At 39.4% G+C, this 26,804-nt stretch overlaps 1 protein-coding gene across 2 annotated transcripts in view; it reads left to right on the forward strand.

Annotated features, from left to right (window-relative positions):
* Positions 1-26,804, forward strand: part of FRMD3 (FERM domain containing 3) — a 311,279-nt gene that overhangs the window by 152,229 nt on the left and 132,246 nt on the right. For both annotated transcript variants that reach the window (XM_036856636.1, XM_036856635.1), the window contains exon 2: positions 5,595-5,699. In XM_036856636.1, coding sequence (XP_036712531.1) covers positions 5,595-5,699 — 105 coding nt within the window. The remainder of the gene's footprint in view (positions 1-5,594; positions 5,700-26,804) is intronic.

Below are 26,804 nucleotides of genomic sequence, written 5' to 3' on the forward strand. Positions count from 1 at the left end.
TTACCTCAGTGTGTTATCCAGAGATTAAATGCAAATATGTAACACAATTCTTTTTTTTTTTTTTTAACATCTTTATTGAAGTATAATTGCTTCACAATGGTGTGTTAGTTTCTGCTTTAAAACAAAGTGAATCAGTTACACATATACATATGTTCCCATATCTCTTCCCTCTTGCATCTCCCTCCCTCCCACCCTCCCTATCCCACCCCTCTAGGTGGTCACAAAGCACCGAGCTGATCTCCCTGTGCTATGCGGCTGCTTCCCACTAGCAATCTATTTTACATTTGGTAGTGTATATATGTCCATGACACTCTCTCACCCTGTCACATAACACAATTCTTGGTGTACAGTGTTTAATATATAGTAATTATCATTATTATGTTGAAACCTTCATTCCTGAAGTTACCTTTTCAAACTCTAAGTGTTGGTTTATAGCAACACATTAAGTATTTTGGGGGTTGGTACTCTTTTCCTCATTTAACCAATATGCAAAAGGTATCAAAATGTCTTGAATATATATATATGTATATGTATATATGTATGTATAACTGAATCACTTTGCTGTACACCTGAAACTAACACAACACTATAAATCAACTATATTTCAATAAAAGTTTTTAAAATTTTTACATAAAAAAGGAATACTTCCAGCTAAACAAACAAACATCTTGACCTAGAGTTTTAATAATTAAGGATTAAAATCTGCCATACTTTTTCATTGAAGACAAGCCATGGCTGACTTAGCCAGTTGATTTTGCTTGTTCTTTTTCTTTAAGCACAAATTTATTGTTATTTTAACTTTGCCATTGAACCAGGGAGTTGAAGTAAATGCATCACCAGCAATTGGCTGCAAGAGGAGTTAAGCAAAAATAATGAGTTCTTTGTCTCTTTGTTCACTTTTTCACCCACAGAGGCCAGTTCTGGGAGGTCAACACTATTCCTCGTAACTTCTTTGTATCTTGATCTATGAAACTGGAGACAAAGGTTTAAGATTACGATAATTCTTAATATTATTAATAATGACATCTTACATTGGTATAGTGCTTTGCAGTTTGCAAGAATGCTTTCACATTTTACAAACCACAGGGTTTTAAGGTCTGTGAGATTATAAATTGTGTTTTGCTCACTATTTTTCTCTAATTCCTATCCCAATGCCTGCTGTATAATAGATGCTTAACAAATATGTGAATGAGCCTCAAAATAATCTGGTGGGGTAGATTTGGAAGTTATCATTGTTATTCCCCTTTCATACAAGAAGCAACTAAGCCTCAGAGATTTCATGACTTGCTTAAGGCTTTCTAATACATGCTTTGGGGTGGGGAGGAGAGATGGGATTTTCTGAAAAATAGTCTGGTTTGTGATTACAAAAATTAGTTTCCTTTCCAGTCTGTGGGAGAGAACGCTAAGAGAATGTGGGATCATTGCAAGGAGTTCAGAGATCCACACGCATACCAAGAATTGTCCACAAAAACTGGACAAAGAAGATGGAGAGAGGGCCTAGCCCCCTTCATACTTTGAGGTTTCTGGGGTAAAGAAATCCCAAACCAAACCCTCAAACATGGCAGCCCAGTTTAGATCAGCACATCAAACTGTCTGTGGTGAGAAACTAGAACTAGATCTTTTCCCCCCATTCTGATTTGGACTAATACTTGTAGAAAACACAATAAAATAAATTACTCTTAATTTCTCCACTTATGGAAGACTGGTAACAAAGATTTTACATTCCAGCACTGTCCACAGACCACACCTTGGCTAGATTGGTTTAGATTTTTAACACATTAAAAATATTACAACTATATTTACAATATTTTAATATAGTCTTTATAAAAATATCAATTCACAGTGCACTATAGGTGGTGAGAGCCAGTATTGGGACAACAGTTTAACTATGGTGAACAAATTATTCTTTCAACCCTGAGATTGTATAACCTCATTTAGAGATGGCATCAAAAGTCTATATTTCTGGAATCTAAAAAAAAAAAAAAAAAAAAAAAAAAGGTTATGAAGAACCTAGGGGCAGGATGGATGGGAATAAAGACGCAGACCTACTAGAGAATGGACTTGAGGACATGGGGAGGGGGAAGGGTAAGCTGGGACAAAGAGAGAGGCATGGACATATATACACTACCAAACGTAAAATAGATAGCTAGTGGGAAGCAGCCGCATAGCACAGGGAGATCATCTTGGTGCTTTGTGACCACCTAGAGGGGTGGGATAGGGAGGGTGGGAGGGAGGGAGACGCAAGAGGGAAGAGATATGGGGATATATGTATATGTATAACTGATTCACTTTGTTATAAAGCAGAAACTAACACACCATTGTAAAGCAATTATACTCCAATAAAGATGTTAAAAAAAAAAAGTCTATATTTCAGGCACTTTCTTGAGGCATAACATCCAGCTGACTCCTGTAGGAGGCCCTGCTCACACATTTGTGCCCTATTGTTTTCCACATGTGTGAAATGCTATTGTGATTAATAAAACACAACTTGGGTAATAGCTCTAAGGAAGTTATATTAGCTATTTGATTTTTCTTCCCTCTTCAGTTGGTACTGGAGATATAACTAATATCTTGTCAGAGAATCAACAAAATGTTGACATTAAAAAGAAGTCCTTATACTTGAAATCTTTGGTTAGCACTTCTCTGCGTAGACCTTGATGGATTAGGGTGAAAGTTGGCTAATTGTACTAAGTTTGAGGAGTCTCTAACACGAGGACTGTGTCGTTTTACCTGAGGCTCGCTGTTAGTTTCCAGAACCCAGATTTTTCATGAGAGAAAGCAGTGCCCCATTTATTCATTCGATCACACTCAGTGTGCCAGGTACTGGCTTAGGTAGCAGGATAGGGTGTGAACAATGGCCTCTGCCCTCAGAAACACCAGGAGGAAGTGAGTGGAGGGTTTGGGTTAGTTCAACAGAGTTCCAGCAGTGGGAGGTAGGGGGAAGAACCAGTGCTCACCCCCAAGCTCCTTCCCTGAAGTGAGACGTGTGAGGCTGGCAGCTGGACTTCTGCACCCTCACATAACATACCTGAACAAACTCTTCCAACTCTTGGTACTGGGCCTGGGTGGCCTTTTGTTTAGTGCAAGAGCTGGGCTTAACGCACAGAAATGATAATGATAGGTACTTACATGACTTAAGAACATTGTCCAGCTCTCCAGGCAGGAGTGGAACAGAGCAGAACGTGAGGCTGTAAACTGGCTTCCTTGGCACGAAGGAGCGACGTAGCTCGAGATGATGAGGTTGGCTGGCAGCCTGAAGATTCAGGGGCAGTTTGTGTTCTGTAGACTGGAAAAACCTTTGATTTTTCTGAGTTGAGGAATGGACAATTCTCAAGGGAAAATGGGCATTTTTCCTAGTGGGATCTGGAGACAGGTACAATTTTTGCACTTTTCCCATGCTGGGAAAATTCCTCTAGACCAATGCTTCTCAAACTTGCATGAGCATATGAATAACTGAGGGAAATGCAGGTTAGGTTAGGTTGGTCTGGGACAGTGCCTGAAATTCTGTGTTTCCAACAAGCTCCTTCCCGGGTGATGCTGAATTTGCTACAGTATTGCTGGACTGAGGGTGGTGCTCTGAGGAGCAGAGACCTGGAACCCACCTGGTGGCCTGGACCCATGGGAACTCGCCTCACCTGCTTTTGCTGAAGGCATTGATCCCTGTTTCAGACGCAGTTGTATTATCCAGCCACTACATTGTCTGCTGTGCTGTTTCCTTCTCTCAAGGATCTTACGTAGTCTGAGATATTGCTGTAGAGTATATATTGGTTGCTGTGTTTAATCATTAAAAAAAATAATCTTTGTTGTGCTTCGGAGTACTACATCTTCTTCAGGGCACAGTAGCTGTCATACACAATCAAGGTCCCACGTCATTACAAGGCATTGCCTTAACCCACATGTCTTGTTGGGGGTAGTCCACCATAGTAAATTCTGCTTTGGAGAGCTTGGCAATCCAATCATAAAATGATGAACTCATGTGTTATGTTCAGTGATTTGATCCTGCAGCAGCCCCTAAGATGGATGAGTTGCAGAATAAATCTATGAAAGGAACTATATCCATTGATTATATTCTGGGCATTGAATTTAGCTGTCATCAGATATAGCTTGTCGTTTGAGCCTTCTGGGTTAAAAACAATTACAGAAATCTAAAAACAAGTTCCATTTTGATGTTTTGTTCCTTGTGAGCTACGTCAAATGGGTTCTTTTATAAAGAAAGTAAAGGTTCAAAACTCATCCAAAATTACACTCAAAAGTGATTTCAGGAAAATGGAGGCTTCATATCACAGTATGTGTTTATAAGCCCCAGTCCTTTGTTCAGTGTGGTACATCCCAGGCCAGTGAATGACTTTTTCATCAACTTCCCAAGCTGGTGGTAGTGGTTTCTAAAGAAAAGATAATCACATAGCATAGACCAAACTGATCTTCCAAAATTATTTTTAGTGGATTGGAAGAGTGGCTTCATGTAATGTCTCTGATTTCTTCATTTATTTTTGTAGGTCACATTCCATCCCTAAAACATTCCATGGGTCTGTCAGCAACTTTGATTGAAGCAGAAAGTTATCAAATGTCCTGATGAGGGCTTGGAAGGGTCTTTGCTCTTAAGGAGTTTTGTTGTAATGGTATTTATCTTAATCAGATTTGGCTAATACTTCTCTTACTCATAGAGTTTTAGAAGGAAAAATAATCTAGCCAACTTAGAAATCTAGTCCAACCAACTCATTTTACTGATGTGGAAACAGCTGGGGAGTTTGCTCAAGGTCACCCAGACCTGTTTCTGAATCCCAGTCCTGGACTCCCCGCCCCAGTCTACCTCAGTGCCTTTCTGTGTTGATTTATGGGTGTGATATGGAGGCTGTGAGGCCTGAGGCAGCAAGTTTTCCACCTTTCCTGGTGGGAGTTGGGGTGTTCTATCTGATACATTCATTGCATTTCCATGCCATCCAGACCCTGTGTTCTAGCAGAGTCACAGTAGATTAACCAATGTTCCAGAGAGGCAAAGTGGCATGGAGCCTGGATTCTGTAGCCTGGTGACCTGGGTCAAATCCTACTTTGCTCTGTACATGTTGTGTGACTTTGGGTAAGCCACTGAGCCTCTCTTCAGATATAAAATGGGGACCTTCCTTGCAGGATTGTTGTGAGGACTGAATGAGCAGTTAAAGCAAGCAGCCAGGTGCATTGTATTTGGAATTGTGTGTGGTTTTACAAACTGTGGATGTCTACTAGGTATTGAGTTGTGAAATCAGTGTTCTGAATCATAAATAGCATTAGAAAAATTAAATGGCATACACTAGGATAAAATAGAACATAGTAGAGTGTGTTGCACCTAGGCAGGGTATTGTTTGGTATCCTTTTGGTTCCCCTTTTTGGTGTTCCTTTGGTTTGGTGTGTGTGTACGTGTGTGTGTAATGGCTCACAGTAGAAAATGAATTTCTCACTGTGGATGGCAGTTAAGAGTTTGGAAGCTCCTGCTCCAGAGAGCAGAGTGAGTGAATTCATCTATCTTAGCACAGACCTATTGGAGTGAATGAGGCAAATTTTAGACATGAATGTGCAAGGCAAACTCTGGCTGAAACATAAATGTGCTTCCTTTGCAGAGGGAGACCAAAGGGCAGTTTCTTATTGACCACATCTGCAACTACTACAGCTTGCTGGAGAAGGACTACTTCGGCATTCGTTTTGTGGACCCAGAGAAGCAGCGGGTAAGAGCTGACCACTATCTGGACCCATTTGGGGGGGTCACTCAGGCTTTGGGGTGCTGAATAGGTTCTTCTCAGAGCAGTTGTGGTGCACTTGTTCTCATGGTTATTGATCACATGAAACTTACCAGCCTGGGTATGTGTGTGCGCACGCACGTGTGTGTGTGCGTGTAATTGTGTATAAGAATCTGGCACTGTTCTCACTGGACTGAATGAGACAGGGGGAAGGGAAACTTAACTTTAGGGCTTTCCAGAAAGCTACTCCCACCTGGTTGAAGAGAGAACGTTCTTGTGCCCTTTGAACCCAGAGTTTGCCATAGCTTCTCAAACAGTGGCTACATAAAATCTCATTATAGAGAAAATCCACCCCTCACTATAAAAAGTTATTAGTAGAGAGAGGAACAAGGGGGTGACTGTTTTAATGGCATGAGGTTTTCTTTTGGGGATGATGAAAGTGTTTGAAACTTGATATAGGTGATAGATATACAACATTGTGAGTGTACTAAATGCCACTGAAGTGTACACTTTAAAATGGTTAATTTTATGTTATGTTAATTTTACCTCATTTTTAAAAAAAGCTTTGGCAGATGATGGGTTAAGATACTTTGCAAGCTGCTCCTTGGGCACCACTAAATTTGACAGCCTCCATTGTATTCCTGCTCCTGGACACACCTATCCTTCCTGGTCTCTGTTGATGCATAAGAGTGAGCGGGGGAGTCTTGGCTTTTGAGCCAGTGTACCAGCCTAAGAGTGTTCGGGTATGGCATGTGCTGAACTCACAGTGATGTGTGTCCCTCACATCAAAAGACCTCAGGAATCTCCATCCCAGCTCCTACCACCTAGCGTTTCTCATTCCTCAACCCTACTGTGGGGCCCAGCTATGGATTAAAAGGCCCTGTACCTGCTCCAGCCTGTGTTTCTTACCCTGCCCTACTGACAAGCAGGGCACAGTGTGAAGGGGTTAGCTGGGGATGACTGCCTTCTTTAATTTGCTCTCCTCCTTACCAGTGTCTCTGGTCAACTTCCTGTCCCCTTTTCCCCTCCTCACAACCCCACCTGGTTCTTGGTTTTGTATTTACTGACTAATACAATGAGAGAGAGACTCACAGAGTGTATTTTTGTAAAGGAGGAGGATGTTGAAGGAATAGATTAATCTTCTGAAACATGGAGAATTTTATTGACCTCTCAGTAGGACCTAATCCTCTATAAAGGGTTATAATGCAGTGGCTCAGAAGAAGGAGATTTTGGTTTCCTGTAGCACTTGAGGAAGCCTTGAATGGGCCAAGCATTTATCTGAGTGAGAGGATGACAATGAAGAGTAGCCTCTACTCGCTGCAACTAGAGAAAGCCCATGCGCAGCAACAAAGACCCAACGCAGCCAAAAATTAATTAATTAATTAATTTTAAAAAAACAAATAACAATAGCATTGGATTATAATCCATAGAATGAAATAAATATCCACGAGACTATATTGATATAAATAAATAACTGCATAAATAAATAAAAGGGGGAGAAGAGGCAGCTCTTCCTTACAGAAGAATTCCAATTAATTAATGTAGGGGGAATGAGAGAAATAGAAATCTACCATTAGAGTGCCAAAATAATAATTGTTGTGGGCAAGATCGATCAATGAATGCTAAAATTAATGGGCAACAGTTTGAGGAGAAGCAGGATATTTGCACAGTCTCAAGGAAGTCCCCTGTCATTTGTTTTTGAACTCCAATTGTTTCAGTTTTGGCCATTGGCAGTTCTTTCACATCGGCTCTGTGCCTTTCCTAGTGCCCTACGTTTTGTTTTTTGAGTAATTTTTTACTTCCTGGTGCCACAAGATGCTCCAAGCTCCATGCTTCCCTTCTGCCCCGAGCCCGGTATTTTTTTTTTTAATGTTTTTTGTTTGTTTGTTTGTTTTATTTTTGGCTGCGTTGGGTCTTCGTTGCTGTGTGCGGGCTTTCTCTAGTTGTGGGGAGCAGGGGCTACTCTTTGTTGCGGTACGCAGGCTTCTTGTTTCAGTGGCTTCTCTTGTTGTGGAGCACAGGCTGTAGGCACATGGGCTTCAGTAGTTGTGGCACGTGGGCTCAATAGTTGTGGCTCACAGGCTCTAGAGTGCAGGCTCAGTAGTTGTGGCACACGGGCTTAGTTTCTCCGTGGCATTTGGGAATTTCCCGGACCAGGGCTCGAACCTGTGTCCCCTGCATTGGCAGGCGGATTCTTAACCACTGCGCCACCAGGGAAGCCCGAGCTTGGTATTTTTAAATTATTGATACAAGGGGAAAAAGAATAACTTTATAGTGGAAAGACTTGGCAGACACCACTTTAACCAAGCGATCAGTGTTAATATCAACAATAAAAAGAAATACCAATGTCATGGACTCCCCAATACCATGCACTGAGAAGGGCACTCTCTCTCTGTGGTATTCTTCACAACAATGCATAACCTCATTCAAATCTGGAGGGAACATCAGACAAACAAAAGGGAGAGACATTCTCCAAAACAACTTACCAGTACTCTTCAAAACTGTTCAGGTCATGAAGGACAAGAAAAGATTGGGGAACTCTCACACATTAGAGAGATGCATCAACTAAGGTAATATGGAATCCTGGATTGGACGCTGGAATAGAGAAAAGTGTAGTAGTTGGGAAAACTGGTGAATTCCAGATTAAGTCTGTAGTTTAGTTAATAGTATTGGGTTAATATTAGTTTCTTAATTTTGATAATTGCTCTATGGCTATATAAGATGCTAATACTAAGGTAGATGAGTAGTTATGCTATTTTTGCAACTTTTCTGTATGTCTAAAATTATTTTTTTAACTTAAGCTTCTGGGTTGATATGCTTCATTTTTCTTTATATTTTGACTTGGTTCACCTTAATTTTTAGTGTCCAGACTCAGGTAGTAGATTAGTGGAAAAAATAAGGGCCGCTCCAAAACAAAACCATCTTCTCTGATGTATTCATTAAATTGCTTAGAGGGCTGCCTGAATAGTTCTGTTTTCCCCTGCAATATAGCCATTATAGCCTTTTGATTTTGAAGATACAGTATGAGTGTAACTTCCACATGGATTGCAAAGTAGTTGCTATACAAAACTGTATGGACTTTGTACTCAGAAAGAGGCTTAGACTTTGTACTCATAAAGATGCTTGGACTTTGTACTCAGAAGGATGCAAATTAAATCCCATCTCTGCTGGGTAGTAAGCTGTGTGATCTTGACCAAGTTATTGAGCTTCTCTGAGTCTTTGTCCTGATTGTTAATATAGATAACAGTACCTACATGTAAGGTTGATATGGGAATTAGAGATAAGCTATGTAAATGCTTAACAATGGTATATATGGAGTACATGTTATGTGTTATTTTTATTATTAATTATTATTATTACTTTTACTATGTATTAGCTAGGTCTAGGTGAGACAATTGCAGGAGGAAATACAGCCATGATTGGCAAGTCTAAAACCTAGAAATGTTCACAATAACTTCTTTTAAAGGCAGGATAGCCATTATTATCATCTTTGGGGAGAGAAGAGGGAGGAAGTGAACCTTGGGTAATTATTGGGTTGGCCAAAAAGTTCATTTGGGTTTTTCCATGGAAAACCCCAAAAAAACCTGAATGAACTTTTTGGCTAACCCAATTTTAAAAAAGGGCTCAAAGACACAACAGTATGCTGATATGAGAGTTTTAAGCAGAGATTAATTGACAAGCATTTGTTTATTTTTTGTTTTTGTTTTGTTTTGTTTTACCAGCTCGTGTACTTTTTCTCAATGGAAAATAAAACAATGAATTATTTGGATAGAAAGCTAACCAAGAAAAAATCAAGTTAGTTAGAAAGCCTGAAGTGGAACTTACCTCTGCTGTGGGAGTTGCTGGTTTGCCTACAACTCTTCACAACTTGATTTATGGTACACCATTGTGGAATATTAAATATTTAACACTATTACATTTGGAATACCATATGTTTGACAAGATGTCTTATGCCCCATATGCTGTGAGAGTGGTGAGGACTGAGTCAGTAAATGATGACTATCTTTTGCTATTTTAATAGCGAGGGCCCAGAATTTCCATTATTTTAAAAATTTGATGTAGGATGGGACAGATTGAATACTGGTCAATAAAAGTCCCCTTGAATTTCCACCACATTTATCTTCTGAAGAACTCATATAATCTTAGTTGCCTAAGATTAGGGAAAAGCTGGGTAGTATCCTCCTCATTTTATTGGGAGAGAAGCTGGGACTACAAGTTTAGAAGACTTGGAAGAAATAATTCCAGAAGAAAAAGATCTTACTTGGCTTGTCCAGATATTTTTTATTAAATGTAGCATAATCTTTCTACCACTTCTGCTCAGGTGCTAGGGTAACTTCCCTTTGGAAAGATGAAGTTTTGAAATAATTAGTTGGGTTTCATAATTCTACTTTCTATGGCTATGGTTTGAGATGTCCACTGTCCTGGTTTCCCTTCTTATTCTTCCACACTTCCCTCTTTCCCAAACCCAGCTAGGGAAGTCACCACCAGTGCCTTAGAACTGAGGAAGTACCCCAACCCTAGCCAGCCAGAGGAGGAATTATACCAGGACTTGGTTTATAGACTTCAGGGAGATTGAACCCAATGCTTTTGATTTTTAACTTCCCTGTCTCTAAGCATTTGTTTAACCCACTTACATGACTGTCATTGACTTTTCTAACTTAAGGGCTATTCTGACTCATACCCAAAGACAACATATTTAGTTTGGAAATCTACACCCCTGGGGCAATCTCTGCAAGCACCCTTGTTTTAGGGCGTTCTGTGTCATGTGACCGCCAGACGTCCTTTCTGATAGGATGACCTGGGAAATCATGGATGCAAGGACATGCTGAATACTAATGCCTCCTCCCTCCAAATATAATTACAGCCCTGAGGTTTTTATGTTGGCAGCCAGAAAGAACAAGTTAGCCTGTCAGTGAGTCTTGTTAATAATGGGAAAAGACCTTGCCTATGTTAGAGCAATTTGCTTTTTCTGGAAGCAGCTTTGGGGAGGACATGGAATGGAAAAAAACAGGCCCAAGTGATTTGAAGTTTCACTCTGGGGATGGTGCCAGGAAGCTAGACAGCATTATGTCCCACCAGCTGCTCCTGCTTTGAAAGGCTACTTCCTGGGGAAATTGCTTCATAGATGCTCGAAACTAGGAATGAGAGTGGTATCTGAGATCTAGGGCAACCCTGCACTAAAGTGGAGGGCTGTATTGCTGCCTCAAGTCATTGGTCATGAATTTGCTTAATGAGTCCTCTTTTACTTTTGAGTCTCAGGGGTATTAAATATTAAGAGTACTTGGATGTCTGTTTCGGGAGGGGTATGGACAAGTAACTTGGCTTTCCAGGAAAAGACTTTGGGTACTCAAGTTACAAGGAACACAGCACTATCATAACAGCTTGAAAATTGGATATATTGTGTAGTGGTTCAATTGTGGTCCAAGGTATTAACACTGACAGATTTGGGGAAATTGTCATATTCTTTCAGAAGAAAGCAGAACTTGGTGCTTAACTAAAATTATTGCTCATCGTTAATTCTATCTACACCTGATGTCCTCTCCTGGGAAGGAATGGGATGCCTGATAAAGACAGGTTGCAATCTGGAAGTCACTTAGCCAATTGAGATGTTATAATTTTAGTGGTGGGGAGGAGCAAACTCATGAACTGGTTATCTTGTTCAGGTCAAAAGGCAAACATAAGGAAGAACTTCTGGGAATATGGCAGAGTAGGAAGACCCTGAGCTCACCTTCTTCCATGTGCATACCAAAATTACAACTGTTTACAGGGCAGCTATCTATGAAAACAACCTGAAGACTAGGAGAAAAGATCTTTCACAACTAAAGATACAAAGAAAGAACCATAACATGACAGGTAGGAGGGGCGGAGACACAGTATGGTCACACAACTGGAAGGTGACCCACAAACAGGAGGATAGTCACAATTGCAGAGGTTTTCTCCATGAAGTGAGGACCCTGAGCCCCACATAAGGCTGCCCAGCCTGGGGGTCTTGCACCAGGAAGATGGGCCCCCAGAACATCTGTCTTTGAAGGCAAGCAGGGCTTGCATAGGGGAGAGCCAGAGGGGTGTAGGGAACAGATTCTGCTCTTAAAGGGTGCACACAAAATCTCATGCACTCCAAGTCCCAGTGAAGAGGCAGTCATTTGAAAGGATCCTGGGTCAGACCCCCTTGCTGATCTTGGAGAGCCTCCTGGAGAGGCAGGAGGCAATTGGGACTCCTGCTAGGGACATAGACATTGACAGCAGCCATTTTGGAGAACTCATTCTATCACAAGGACACTGATAGAATGGTGAGAAATGTAACCAACCTTAGGCAAAATGGAGACAGAGGAATATGTTCCAAATGAAGGGCTAAGACAAAACCCCAGAAGAAGAACTAAGCAAAGTAGAGATAAGCAATCTACCTGAAAAAAAGTTCAAGTTAATGATCACAAAGATGATCATAAAGATGCTCAACAAACTTGAGAGAAGAAAAGATAAACACAGTGAGAAATTTAACAGAGTTAGAAAATATAAAGAACCACAACAAAGCTAAAGAACACAATAACTAAAAAAAAAACTAGAAGGAATTGACAGTAGATTAGATGATACAGAGGAACAGATCAGTGAGCTGGAAGATAAAGTAGTGGAAGTCACCCAAGCTGAACAGAAAAAAAAAGAAAAAGAATTTTTAAAAAATGAGGATAGTTTAAGAGATCTCTGGGACAGCATCAAGCATATTAATATTTGTATTTTAGGGGTCCCAGATGGATAAGAGAGAAAGGGTCAGAAAATTTATTTGAAGAAAAAATAGCTGAAAATTTCCCTAATGTGGGAAAGAAAAAAGACATCTCAGTCCAGGAATCACAAAGAGCCCCCCAAAAGAAACCCAAAGAATTCCACACCAATACACATTATCTTTAATTTTTGACATTTTAATTATAAAAAGAGAATCTTAAAAGCAGCAAGAGAAAAGCAACTAGTTGTGTACAAGGGAACTCCCATAAGACTGTGAGCTGACGTTTTGACAGAAATATTGCAGGCCAAAAGGGAGTGGCATGATATATTCAAAGTGCTGAAAGAAAAAACCTGCAGCCAAGAATAGTCTACCCAGCAAGGTTCTCATTCAGATTTGAAGAAGAGATAAAGAGTTTTACAGACAGGCAAAAGCTAAGAGTTCAGCAACACTAAACTGACATTATGAGAAATGTTAAAGGGATTTTTCTAAGCAGAAAAGACCACAACTAGAAATATGAAAGGAGAAATCTCATAAGTAAAGACAAACGTATAGTATAGGTAGTAGGTCAATCGCTTTTAAAGCTAGTAGGAAGGTTAAAAGATAAAAGTAGTAAAATCATCTATATCCACAATAAGTAGTTAAGGGATACACAAAACAAAAAGATGTAAAATATGATGTCAAAAACAGTAAACATGGAGGGAGGAGTAAAAATGCAGGGTTGTTAGAATGCATTCAAACTTTAGAGAGCAGCAACTTTAAAAAATTGTGTGTGTGTGTGTGTGTGTGTGTGTATCCTCATGGTAACCACAAACCAAAAATCTTTAACAGATACACATGCAAAAAAGAGAAAGGAATCCAAATATAACACTAAATATAGTCCAGCAGTCCCCAACCTTTTTGACACCAGGGACCAGTTTCATGGAAGACAATTTTTCCATGGACGGGAGCATGGGGATAGTTCAGGTGGTAATGCAAGCAATAGGGAGCGGCAGATGAAGCTTTGCTCGCTTGCCCACCGCTCACCTCCTGCTGTGTGGCCCGGTTCCTAACAGGCTGTGGACTGGTACCAGTCCATGTCCCGTGGGTTGGGGACCCTGGATACAATCAACAAATCACAAAAGAGCAAAAGAAGAAGAAAGGAACAAAAAATAACTACAAAGACAACCCCCAAACAATTAACAAAATGGTAATAAGTACATACCTATCAATAATTACTTTACATGTAAATGGACTAAATGCTCCAATCGAAGGACACAGTGTGGCTGAATGGATACAAAAATAAGACCAATATATATTCTGTCTACAAGAGACTCACGTTAGATCTAAAGACACACACACAGACTGAAAGTAAGGGGATGGAAACAAGTATTCCATGCAAATGAAAATGAAAAGAAAGCTGGAGTAGCAAGACTTATATCAGACAAAATCGACTTTAAAACAAAGACTGTAAGAAGAGACAAAGACAGATGTTACATAATGATCAAGGAATCAATCCAAGAAGAAGATATAAGAATTGTAAATATATATGTACCCAACAGAGGAGCACCTAAATACATAAAGCAAATATTAACAGACATAAAGGGAGAAATTGATAGTAACACAATAATAGTAGAGGACTTTAACACCCCACTTACATCAATGGACAGATCATCCAGACAGAAAATCAATAAGGAAACACTGGCTACACTGAGGTATCACCTCACACTGGTCAGAATGGCCATCATCAAAAAATCTACACACAATAAATGCTGGAGAGTGTGTGGAGAAAAGGGAATCCTCTTGCACTGTTGGTGGGAATGTAAATTGATACAACCACTATGGAAAACAGTATGGAGGTTCCTTAAAAAACTAAAAATAGAACTACTGTATGACCCAGTAATCCCACTACTGGGCATATACTCTGAGAAAACCATAATTCAAAAAGACACATGCATCCCAGTGTTCATTGCAGCACTATTTACAATAGCCAGGACATGGAAGCAACTTAAATGTCCATTGACAGACGAATGGATAAAGAAGATGTGGCACATATATACAATGGAATATTAGTCAGCCATAAAAAGGAACAAAATTGGGTCATTTGTAGAGATGTGGATGGACATAGAGTCTGTCATACAGAGTGAAGTAAGTCAGAAAGAGAAAAACAAATATCATATATTAATGCATATATGTGGAATCTAGAAAAATGGTATAGATGCACCTATTTGCAGGGCAGGAGTAGAGACGCAGATGTAGAGAACAGACGTGTGGACATGGTGGGGAAGGGGGTGGGATGACCTGGGAGATTGGCATTGACATATATACACTACCATATGTAAAATAGATAGCTAGTGGGAACCTGCTGTATAGCACAGGGAGCTCAGCTTGGTGCTCTGTGGTGACCTAGATAGGGTGGGATTGGGGGGTGGGAGGGAGGTCCAAGAGGGAAGGGATATATGTATACATATGGCTGATTCACTTCATCGTACAGCAGAAACTAACACAACATTGTAAAGCAGCTATACCCCAATTTAAAAAAAGTAAGGAAACACTGGCCTTAAACAAGACTCGAGACCAGCGGACTTAATAGATATATATAGACCATTCCATCCAAAAGCAACTGCATACGCATTTTTTCAAGTGCACATGCAACATTCTCAAGGATAGATCACATGCTAGGCCACAAAAGAAGTCTCAATAAACTTAAGAAGATGGAAATCATATCAGACACCTTTTCTGACCACAGTGCTATAAGACTAGAAATCAACTACAGGAGAAAAACTGAAAAAAAACAAAAAACACAAAACATGAACACATGGAGGCTAAACAATATGCCACTAAACAACCAATGGGTCAGTGAAGAAATCAAAAAGGAAATTTAAAAAATGAGAGAAATGAAAATGGAAAGACAATGATCCAAAATCTGTGGGACCCAGCAAAAGCAGTTCTAAGAGGGAATTTTATAGCGATATTAACCTGCCTCAGGAAACAGGAAAAATCTCAAACAATCTAAACTTACATCTAAAGGGACTAGAAAAAGAAAAACAAACAAAACCCAAAGTTAGGAGAAGGAAAGAAATAATAAAGATCAGAGCAAAGGTAAATGAAATAGAGACTAGAAAGACAATGAAAAAGATCAATGATACTAAGAGCTGGTTCTTTGAAAAGATACACATAATTGATAAACCTTTAGCCAGGCTCATCAAGAAAAAAAGAGAAAGGGCCTAAATAAATAAAATCAGAAATAAAGGAAGAGAAGTTACAACTGACACCACAGAAATACAAAGGATCATAAGAGATTTCTAACAACAATTATATGCCAACAAAATGGATAACCTAGAAGAAATGGAAAAATTCCTAGAAATGTACAATTTTCCAAGACTGAATCAGGAAGAAATAGAAAATACGAACAGACCAATTACCAGTAATGAAATGGAATCAGTAATTTTAAAAAAACCTCCCAACAAATAAAAGACCAGGACCAGATGGCTTCACAGTTGAATCCTACCAAGCATTTAACATTTATCCGTCTCAAACTATTCCAAAAAATTGAGGAGGAAGGAATGCTTCTGAACTTATCCTATGAGGCCAGCATCACCCTGATACCAAAACCAGACAAAGACACCACAAAAAAAGAAAATTACAGGCCACTATCACTGATGAACATAGATGCAAAAATCCTCAACAAAATACTAGCAAACAGAATCCAACAACACATTAAAAGGATCATACACCATGATCAAGTGGGGTTTATCCCAGGAATGCAAGGATTCTTCAATATATGCAAATCAATCAATGTGATACACCATATTAACAAATTGAAGGAGAAAAACCATATGATAATCTCAATGGATGCAGAAAAAGCTTTTGACAAAATTCAACACCCATTTATGATAAAAACTCTCGAGAAAATAGGCATAGAGGGAACCTACCTCACATAATAAAGGCCATATATGACACATCCACAGCCAACATCATTCTCAATGGTGAAAAACTGAAACCATTTTCTCTAAGATCAGGAACAAGACAAGGTTGCCCACTCTCACCACTATTATTCAACATAGTTTTGGAAGTTTTAGCCACAGCAATCAGAGAAGAAAAAGAAATAAAAGGAATCCAAATCAGAAAAGAAGAAGTAAAACTGTCACTGTTTGCAGATGACATGATACTGTGCAGATGACATAATACTGTGCAGATGACATGATACTATACATAGAGAATCCTAAAGATGCTACCAGAAAACTACTAGAGCTAATCAATGAATTTGGTAAAAGAGCAGGATACAAAATTAATGCACAGAAATCTCTTGCATTCCTATACACTAATGATGAAAAATCTGAAAGAGAAATTAAGGAAACACTCCCATTTACCACTGCAACAAAAAGAATAAAATACCTAGGAATAAACCTACCTAAGGAGACAAAAGAGCTGTATGCAGAAAACTATAAGACACTGATGACAGAAATTAAAGATGATACAAACAGATGGAGAGATAGTCCATGTTCTTGGATTGGAAGAATCAACATTGTGAAAATGACTATACTACCCAAAGCAATTTGCAGATTCATTGCAGTCCCAATCAAACTACCAATGGCATTTTTCACAGAACTAGAAAAAATTTTTCACAATTTGTATGGAAACACAAAAGACCCCGAATAGCCAAAGCAATCTTGAGGGGAATAAATGGAGCTGGAGGAATCAGACTCCCTGACTTCAGGCTATACTACAAAGCTACAGTAATCAAGACAGTATGGTACTGGCACAAAAACAGAAATATAGATCAATGGAACAGGATAGAAAGCCCAGAGATAAACCCACGCACATATGGTCTCCTTATCTTTGATAAAGGAGGCAAGATTATACAATGGAGAAAAGACAGCCTCTTCAATAAGTGGTGCTGGGAAAACTGGACAGCTACATGTAAAGGAATGAAATTAGAACACTTCCTAACACCATACACAAAAATAAGCTCAAAATGGATTAAAAACCTAAATGTAAGGCCAGACACTATCAAACTCTTAGAGGAAAACATAGGCAGAACACTCTATGACATAAATCACAGCAAGATCCTTTTTGACCCACCTCCTAGAGAAATGGAAATAAAAACAAAAATAAACAAATGGGACCTAATGAAACTTCAAAGCTTCTGCACAGCAAAGGAAACCATAAACAAGACAAAAAGACAACCCTCAGAATGGGAGAAAATATTTGCAAATGAAGCAACTGACAAAGGATTAATCTCCAAAATATACAAGCAGCTCATGTAGGTCAATATCAAAAACACAAACAACCCAATCCAAAAATGGGCAGAAGAGCTAAATAGACATTTCTCCAAAGAAGATACACAGATTGCCAATAAACACATGAAAGGATGCTCAACATCACTGATCATTAGAGAAATGCAAATCAAAACTACAATGAGATATCACCTCACACTGGTCAGAAGGGCCATCATCAAAAATCTACAAACAATAAATGCTGGAGACAGTGTGGGGAAAAGGGAACCCTCTTGCACTGTTGGTGGGAATGTAAATTGATACAGCCACTATGGAGTACAGTATGTAGGTTCCTTAAAAAACTAAAATTAGAACTACCATACAACCCAGCAATCCCACTACTGGGCATATACCCTGAGAAAACCATAATTCAAAAAGAGTTATGTGGGCTTCCATGGTGGCGCAGTGGTTGAGAATCTGCCGCCAATGCAGGGGACACGGGTTCGAGCCCTGGTCTGGGAAGATCCCGCATGCTGTGGAGCAACTAGGCCCGTGAGCCACAACTACTGAGCCTGTGCATCTGGAGCCTGTGCTCCGCAACAAGAGAGGCCATGATAGTGAGAGGCCCGCGCACCGCGATGAAGAGTGGCCCCCACTTGCCGCAACTGGAGAAAGCCCTCGCACAGAAACGAAGACCCAACACAGCCAAAAATAAATAAAGAAAGAAAGAATAATCAAAATACCAAGAACCTCCCACATATTTAAAAAAATAAAATTAAAAAGAGTTATGTACCACAAGGTTCATTGCAGCTCTATTTACAATAGCCAGGACATGGAAGCAACCTAAGTGTCCATCAACAGATGAATGGATATACAAGATGTGGCACATATATACAATGGAATATTAGCCATAAAAAGAAACAAAATTGAGTTATTTGTAGTGAGGTGGATGGACCTAGAGACTGTCATACAGAGTGAAGTAAGTCAGAAAGAGGAAAACAAATACCTTATGCTAACACATAAATATGGAATCTAAAAAAGAAAAAAGAAAACGTTCTGAAGAACCTAGGGGCAGGACAGGAATAAAGACACAGACGTAGAGAAAGGACTTGAGGACGTGGGGAGGGGGAAGGGTAAGCTGGGACGAAGTGAGAGAGTGGCATGGACATATATACACTACCAAATGTAAAATAGATAGCTAGTGGGAAGCAGCCACATAGCACAGGGAGATCAGCTTGGTGCTTTGTGACCACCTAGAGAGGTGGGGTAGGGAGTGTGGGAGGGAAACCCAAGAGGGAGGAGATATGGGGATATATCCATATGTATAGCCGATCACTTTGTTATAAATCAGAAACACACCACTGTAAAGCAATTATACTCCAATAAAGATGTTAAAAAAAAAAAGAGAGAGAGAGAGACACGTACCACTATGTTCATTGCAGCACTATTTACAATAGCCAGGACATGGAAGCACCCTAAGTGTCCATCGACAGATGAATGGATAAAGAAGATGTGGCACATATATACAATGGAATATTACTCAGCCATAAAAAGAAACGAAATTGAGTTATTTGTAGTGAGGTGGATGTACCTAGAGTTTGTCATACAGAGTGAAGTCAGAAAGAGAAAAACAAATACCATATGCTAACACATATATATGGAATCTAAAAAAAAAAAGAATGGTTCTGATGAACCTAGGGGCCAGACAGGAATAAAGCCGCAGACATAGAGAATGGACTTGAGGACATGGGGAGGGGGAAGTGTAAGATGGGACAAAGTGAGAGAGTTGCCTTGACATATATACACTACCAAATGTAAAATAGATAGCTAGTGGGAAGCAGCCACATAGCACAGGGAGATCATCTCAGTGCTTTGTGACCACCTAGAGGGATGGGATAGGGAGGGTGGGAGGGAGATGCAAGAGGGAGGGGATATGGGGATATATGTATACGTATAGCTGATTCATTTTGTTATACAGCAGAAACTAACACAATATTGTAAAGCAATTATTCTCCAATAAAGATTTTTTTTAAAAAAATCTTCAACAAAGTGTGAGCAAACCAAATTCAACAATACATTAAAAGGATCATGTACCACAATCAAGTGGGATTTATGCCAGGGTTGCAAGGATTTTTCAATATCTGTAAATCAATAAATGTGATACATCACATTAATAAATTGAAGAATAAAAATTATATTATCATCTTAATAAATGCAGAAAAAGCTTTTGACAAAGTTCAACATCTATTTATGATAAAAACTCTTAACAAAGTGGGTATAGAGGGAACATACTTCAACATAGTAAAGGCCATGTATGACAAGCCCACAGCTAACATTGTACTCAACAGTGAAAACCTGAATGCTTTTCCTTTAAGATTAGGAACAACACATGGATACTCACTCTTGCCACTTTTATTCAAGTCCTAAACACAGCAATCAGACAAGAAAAAGAAATAAAAGGAAATCAAGTTGATAAGGAAGAAGTAAATCTGTCACTGTTTGCAGATGACATTATACTATACAGTAAGTCCCCTACATACGAACCTTCAAGTTGTGAACTTTCAAAGATGCAACTGTGTGTTCACATGTCCAGTACATAAGTTACTTCACATGTCTGGCGTACATTGTCACATGCATGCATCCTCTACAAGTGGTTGTGCTTTTGGGTACTTTACTGTACAGTACTGTATAGAGTGCAGTAGAACAGTATCTTTATTTCAAGCTAGATCCGCAAGAGGACAACTTCATTAAACTCCTTGCTGTACAGCATGAGGAGCTTATTATTAAAGACCTAATGGAATTGGAGGCCCAGAGGAAGGATGAAGAGAGACAAGAGGAAGAAGAAGATTCATGACACAGGAAACAGCAAGAGGATTTTCTTTATTTGAGGAGGCACTGTTAGTTTTTGAAGCACAGGACCTGAACGTAGAACTGTACATGAAGGTTGCAGCAGCCGTTCAGAATGCAATCCAGTGCTACCATGTCATCTATGATGAGAACAAAAAAGCTACTACCCAGACATCACTGGATCATTTTTTCAAGAGGGTAGATAGAATTGAATCCAGCAAGGAACCAGAACCTATGCCATCAACGTCAGGCGTGAGTGAAATTGCAGCTTGCCCTCCATCTCCTATTGCTGACAATCCTTCAGCTTGACCATCTCCCACTTCCTCTCCCTCCTCCAGTCAGCAACTCTTCTTGCCTGTTCATTCAATGCCAGCTCCTGTATGCCAGCTGTTGTACTGTACTACTGTACTTTTCAAGGTACTGTACTATAATATTAAAAACATTTTCTTAATTTTTTGTTTGTTTTTTGTGTGTTATTTGTGTGAAAAGTATTATAAACCTATTGCAGTACAGTAGTATATAGCCGATTGTGCTGGTTGGGTACCTAGGCTAACTTTGTTGGACTTATGAACAAATTGGACTTATCAACACGCTTGGAATGGAACTCTTTCATATGTAGGGAACTTACTGTACGTAGAAAATCCCAAAGTCACCACCAAAAAACTATTAGAACTAATAAATGAATTCCATAAAGTTGGAGGATACAAAATTAACATACAGAAATCTGTCGTGTTACTATATACTAACAACAAACTATCAGAAAGAGAAATTAAGAAGACAACCCCATTTACAATTGCATCAAAAAGAATAAAGTACCCAGGAATAAATCTAACTAAGGAGGTAAAAAACCTGTACTCAGAAAACTATAAGACATTGATAAAAGAAATTGAAGACAACACAAACAAATGGAAAGTTATACTGTTCTCATGGATTGGAAGAATTAACATTGTTAAAATGATCATTCTGCCCAAGGTAATCTACAGATTCAATGCAATCCCTATCAAAATACCAATTACATTTTACACAGAACTAGAACAAATAATTCTAAAATTTGTATGGAATCAAAAGACCCTGAATAGCCAAAACAATCTTGAGAAAGAACAAAGCTGGAGGTATCATGCTCCCTGATTTCAAACTATATTATAAACCTATAATAATCAAAACAGTATGGTACTGGCATGGAAACAGGCACAAAGATCAATGGAACAGAATAGAGATCCCAGAAATAAACCCACACTTAGATGGTCAATTAATCTATAACATAGGAGGCAAGGATACACAATGGGGAAAAGACAGCCTCTTCAATTAATGGTGATGGGAAAATTGGACAGCTACACAAAAGAATCAAACTGTCCTACTTTCTCACACCATACACAAAAATAAACTCAAAATGGATTAAAGACTTAAATGTAAGACCTGAAACCATAAAACTCCTAGAAGAAAAAATAGGCAGTATGCACTTTGGTGTCAATCTTAGCAATATCTTTTGGATAAGTCTCCTCAGGCAACGGAAACAAAAACAAAAATAAACAAATGGGATTGTATTAAACTAAAAAACTTTTGCACAGTGAAGTATACTCTCAACAAAATGAAAAGGCAGCCTTACTGAATTGGAGAAGAAATTTGCAAAGATATATCAGATAAGGGGATAATATCCAAGATATACAAAGAACTCGTACAACTCAACATCAGAAAAACAAACAACCAGATTAAAACATGGGCAGAGGACCTGAATAGACATTTTTCCAAGGGAGACATACAGATGGCCAACAGACACATGAAAAGCTGCTCAACATCATTAATCATCAGGGAAATGCAAATTGAAACCAGAATGAAACATCACCTCACATCTGTCAAAATGACAGTAACCAAAAAGACAACAAATACGAAGTGTCAGTGAGAAAATGGAGAAAAAGGAACCCTGGTGCACTGTTGTGGGAATGTATATTGGTGCAGCCACTATGGAAAACCCTATAGAGTTTCCTCAAAAAGTTAAAAGTGAGACTGCCATATGATTCAGCAATTTCACTTGTGGGTATTTACCCAGAGAAAACAAAAACACTAATTTGAAAAGATATATACACTCCAGTGTTCATTTCAGCACTATTTACAATAGCCAAGATATGAAAGCAACCTAAGTGTCCATCAATAGATGAATGGATAAAGAAGATGTGATTATATGTATAAATATAAAAAAAATATTAAAAAATGATATCTTGCCATTTGCAACAATATGGATGGGTCTAGAAGGTATTATGCTAAGTGCAATTAGTCAGAGGAAGACAAATAGTACTTGATCTCACTTATTTGTAGAATCTAAAAAGCAAAACAAAACTAAAACAGACTCACAGGTACAGAGAATAAACTAGTGGTTGCCAGAGGGGAGAAGGGTGGGGGAATGAGTGAAATAAGTGAGGGAGATTAAGAGGTACAGACTTCTAATTATAAAATAAATAAGTTATGGGGATGTAATGTACACCATGGGGAATATAGTCAATAATGTTGTCATAAGTTTGTATGGTGACAGACGGTAACCAGACTTATCATGGTGATATTTTTTTAATGTATAAAATTATTGAACCACTATGTTGTACACTTGAAACTTTTTAAAAAAATTTTTGGCCACACCCTCCGACATGTGGGACCTTAGTTCCCTGACCAGGGATCGAACCCGCGCCCCCTGCATTGGAAGGCGGAGTCTTAACCACTGGGCCGCTGGGAAAGTCCCAAAACTTTTTTAAAAAGGCAGACAAAAGAATAAGTAGGGCTGGGAAATGCCATTTTATCTCTGTTTGAGTTAGTAAAAATGGGAAGATATCCAATGTAGGACAGTCTTTCTCCTTTGTGGTGGGAACCTCCTGGGTTTGGTTCAGATGAAGATAGAAATTAATTAGAGAGGTAAGGTTTAAGTGCCATCATTATAAAGAGAAGCACTCCCTGGAGGCTTACAGCAGGGAAGAACATCAGAGCTGAATGGAGACGAGCAGGTTTGGAAGTTTCAATATAACTTTTTTTTTTTTTTTTTAATTATTTATTTATTTATTTATTTATTTATTTTTGGCTGTGTTGGGTCTTCGTTTCTGTGCGAGGGCTTTCTCTAGTTGTGGCAAGCGGGGGCCACTCTTCATCGCGGTGCGCGGGCCTCTCACTATCGCAGCCTCTCTTGTTCCGGAGCACAGGCTCCAGACGCGCAGGCTCAGTAATTGTGGCTCACGGGCCTAGCTGCTCCCCGGCATGTGGGATCTTCCCAGACCAGGGCTCGAACCCGTGTCCCCTGCATTGGCAGGCGGATTCTCAACCACTGCGCCACCAGGGAAGCCCTCAATATAACTTTAAAGACAGTTTTTAAGTCCAGCTGGGAAGAGGCTGGAATGTAAGTATGAGTATAGTGTATAACTTGGAGAAACAAAAACAGTAGAGATTAGGAAATGACAGTATGAAGCAGACCTATTTCTTTTTCATTCATGCTCCAGCAGATATCTTTCAGAGTTCAATTGTAATTGTGTGTTACGGAGGTAATGATGAGGAGTGTCTTAGGCAGCTTGGGCTGCTACAAGAAAACACCGTAGACTAGGTGCTTAAACAGGACATTTATTTCTCCCAGTTCTAGAGGCTGGATAGTCCAAGAGCAAGGTGCTGATGGATTTGGTTCCTGGCAAAAAACTGTCTTTTAGGCTTGCAGATGGCTGCCTTCTCCCTGTGTCCTCACATGGCGGGGTGGTGGGTGGGAGGAGCTCAAGAGAGAGTTCTGGTCTTTCTTTGTCATCTGATAAGGACACTCATCCCATCGTGTGGGTCATACTCTCGTGACTTCTTTTTAAACCTTATTACTTCCCACAGGCCTTACCTTCAGGACTATCGCATTGGGGTTAGGGCTTCAACATGTGAATTTGTGGTACAGGGGCACATTCAGTCCGTAACAAGGAGGAAGAGTTCTAGTTATCTATTGCTGTGTAACAAGTCTCCCCAAAACTTAGTGGCTTAAAACAACACAATTTTATTATATTTCAGGATTTTGTGGGTCAGGAATTTGAGCAGGGCTCAGCTGGGTGATTCTTCAGCTCTGCATGGGGTTGACTGGGCTCACTCAGCTGGTGGCTGGTCTGGTCTGAGGGTGTCCAAGACATCTTTATTCATATGCCTGGTACCTCGTTGGGGATGACTGGAAGGTGGGGCTTGGGGGCCCCTTCCCTCTGCATGTGTTTTCGGGGCCTCTCCACATGGCCTTTCCAGCAGAGTGTTTGGACTTCTTACATGGGTTTCAAGCACAAGTAGAACCATTTACCAGATAAACTGTACAAAGAGAGTGGGTTGATAAGTTTTGGACATGTTGAGTTGGGATGACTGTGAGATGTTGAGGTAGAGAGGTTTAGCATATAGTTGAAAGTATTGATCTGAAGCTTACTGAAAAAGTTTTAGGTCATGGATGGAGAGTTTTGGAGCCCATGGGGTCCTCACTACTTTAAAGCCCTGAGAAATAGATTGCAGTGCTGAGGGAGAGAGTATAAACTGAGAGGAGAATCTGAAAGCTGAAGAACATCTATATTTTAAAGGATGGTCCAGAAGGAGGAACCTGCAGTGGAGACTGACCAGGAACATACAGAGCAGAAAGAACAGAATGAGGAGAGAGAGACATTCTGGAAGCATGGGTAGTTACAGAATTAATGAAAAGGAATGAGCTGCAGTTTCAAATATCAAGAAGAGGGAAGATCAGAGGACATTACTGCTCAAGTGCTAAGAGCACTGACACCAGGAAGATGGGGTCAAATCCTGTCCCTGCCATTTGCTGTTTGTATGACTTTGACCTTAACCTGTGCCTCAATTTCTTTATCTGTAAAATGGGGATACTAAAAGTATCTACGCCATAGGTGGTTGTTTAAATGCATTACTCCATATTATCAACATATATAACCTATCTTTTTATTATTCCATGCTTTAAAGAGTTTGAAAAGATCCATGGGTCTGGCGACTAGGAGAACTTTGACTTTAGAAAGTTTGGCTGATAGTGTTGTTAAATTTATATGACATGACAGCAAATGTTACACAGTGGTAAATTCCATTGTAACAAGCATGAAGGAATCCCATAATTTCCCTTATGATTGCATTTTGGTATTTTACTGTACTTTAAGATGCACAGCAATAAATATTTTTTACAAACTCTATTGTATTTTCAGACCACTACTAGCTTTTTCTTTAAGTGTGCATTATGGATTTCTTGGATGTAGAGCAGAGGTTGGCACACAAGGGTCAGGATGGCCCTCATCTGTTTTTGTAAATAAAGTTTTTTTGGAACACAGCTACTTCTATTCTTTTCTGTGTTGTCTGTGGCTGCTTTTATGTTCCAATGGCAGAGCTGAGTAGTCCTGACAGAGACCATATGGATCACAAAGCTTAAAATAATTACAATCTGGTCCTTTATGAAAAAAAAAAAGGTGCTTATGCTTTCCTGTTCCCTGCAGTGTTTCTTCTCCTCGCAGTTACTTCTATCTTGCTCATCCTTAAGAACCTAGAAAGCAAAAGCAGTTATGGCTGAAGGAGTAAAAAACACCGAACCAAAGCCACGGAGGTTTTCTTACATAGATTGACTTACGAATGGACGATAACTTTCAGTATACCTGATCTACAGATATTTTTGTTGCTGTAGATTTTATTGAAACTGGAGTGGAAACCATTGTTCCTGGGAGTGAAATAACTAGGGCCTAGGCTAACTTTATTATCTAGAACACTGTTAAGGCTGCATTCATTTCGATGGCGTTCTTTTTTCCCCAGCAGAGGCTGAAGGGCCTAGAAATGGCATAAATTGGCTAGCTAATGCAGGGACTGAGTTACTCTGGGGCTTTGTCCAGGTGAGATGTGAGAATCAGGCCATCTTTTCAGGGCTATGATGGGAATTGGTCAGATTTTGGATCTGGTTACTATTGAGGGGAAAAACAATCTCCTGTTTGGGAAGGTACATTCATTCTTGTTTAAAGCCCCATTGGTTATTTAACACATTTCTTTAGTCTACAGATTACTTTGGTGTAGGGAACCAAGGGTTTTGAGAAAGATAACAGAGGGGTATGTAATTTATTCTGTAATCATAGGCTGGATCAATTTCAACAGAAGCCCAGCATTGAAGATAACTAAGTGTTATATTGTTTACTTTTGGGAGCTTTTTTTTTTTTTTTTAATCTCAGCAGCTACCAAATTGAAAATCAATCTACTTAGTCATACATCACTACCTCACACCCAGCCTCTTTTTCCCCAAACAAGCCAAAATTAGAAAGTATGAAAGAAGTGCATCATTTCTGTGATGGGGTAGAGAAAAATGATCTCTTAGGGCTAAATGCAGCA

This window comes from Balaenoptera musculus, chromosome 6 (genome assembly GCF_009873245.2).
Source record: "Balaenoptera musculus isolate JJ_BM4_2016_0621 chromosome 6, mBalMus1.pri.v3, whole genome shotgun sequence".
Lineage (NCBI taxonomy): Eukaryota > Metazoa > Chordata > Mammalia > Artiodactyla > Balaenopteridae > Balaenoptera > Balaenoptera musculus.